Source organism: Neopelma chrysocephalum, unplaced genomic scaffold (assembly GCF_003984885.1).
Source record: "Neopelma chrysocephalum unplaced genomic scaffold, ASM398488v2 Primary Assembly neopelma1_92833, whole genome shotgun sequence".
Lineage (NCBI taxonomy): Eukaryota > Metazoa > Chordata > Aves > Passeriformes > Pipridae > Neopelma > Neopelma chrysocephalum.
The window spans coordinates 1,416-2,090 of NW_020921557.1; the positions used below are offsets into that span (position 1 = coordinate 1,416).

The window sequence follows — 675 nt, forward strand, 5'->3', positions numbered from 1 at the left end:
CCCCCCGCTTCCCCCCCGGCCCCGCCCGTCACCTCCCCTCCCCCCGCCATGACGTCACCCGCCATGATGACGTCACCGATGACGTCACCGATGACGTCATCGCCGCGCAAGGCCAAGGCCAAGGGCGCCCCCTTCGTCTGCGGCCTCTGCGCCAAGGAGTTCAAGAACGGCTACAACCTCCGGCGCCACCAGGCCACCCACGGCACGGGGGGAGGGGCGACCACGCCCCCCAAGAGACCCCCCGCCAAAGCCCCTCCCCCCACCATGCTGCCCCTCCCCCTCCTCCCCACCCACCCCCCACCCGCCCCCCAGGAGCTGCTGCCCGGCGAGGCCGCGCCCGAAGGGGGCGGGGCCGGAGCCGCGGGGGGCGGAGCCGGAACCGGAAGCGGCGGCGGAGGGGGCGGGGCTTCGTCGCGGAGGCCCCCCCGGAAGAGCCACGCGTGCGACACGTGCGGGAAGGCCTTTCGGGACGTTTACCACCTGAAGCGGCACCGGCTGTCGCACACGGACGAGAGGCCCTTCCAGTGCCCCGTGTGCCAGCAGCGCTTCAAGCGCAAGGACCGCATGGCCTCCCACGTCCGCTCCCACCAGGGCCACGTCCACAAGCCCTACGCCTGCGGACACTGCGGCAAGAGCTTCTCCAGGTGGGGCCCGGAAGTCTTGGTGTGGTTGGGT

The 675-nt window shown here is 73.2% G+C and overlaps 1 protein-coding gene across 1 annotated transcript; it reads left to right on the forward strand.

Moving 5' to 3' along the window:
* Positions 1-6: 6 nt before the first annotated feature.
* LOC113980163 (myc-associated zinc finger protein-like) lies at positions 7-644 on the forward strand (the record flags this gene model as incomplete). Its single annotated transcript, XM_027707397.1, has 2 exons — positions 7-279; positions 313-644. Coding segments are annotated over exons 1-2 (563 nt in total), but the record flags the coding sequence as incomplete, so codon positions are not given.
* Positions 645-675: the final 31 nt, after the last annotated feature.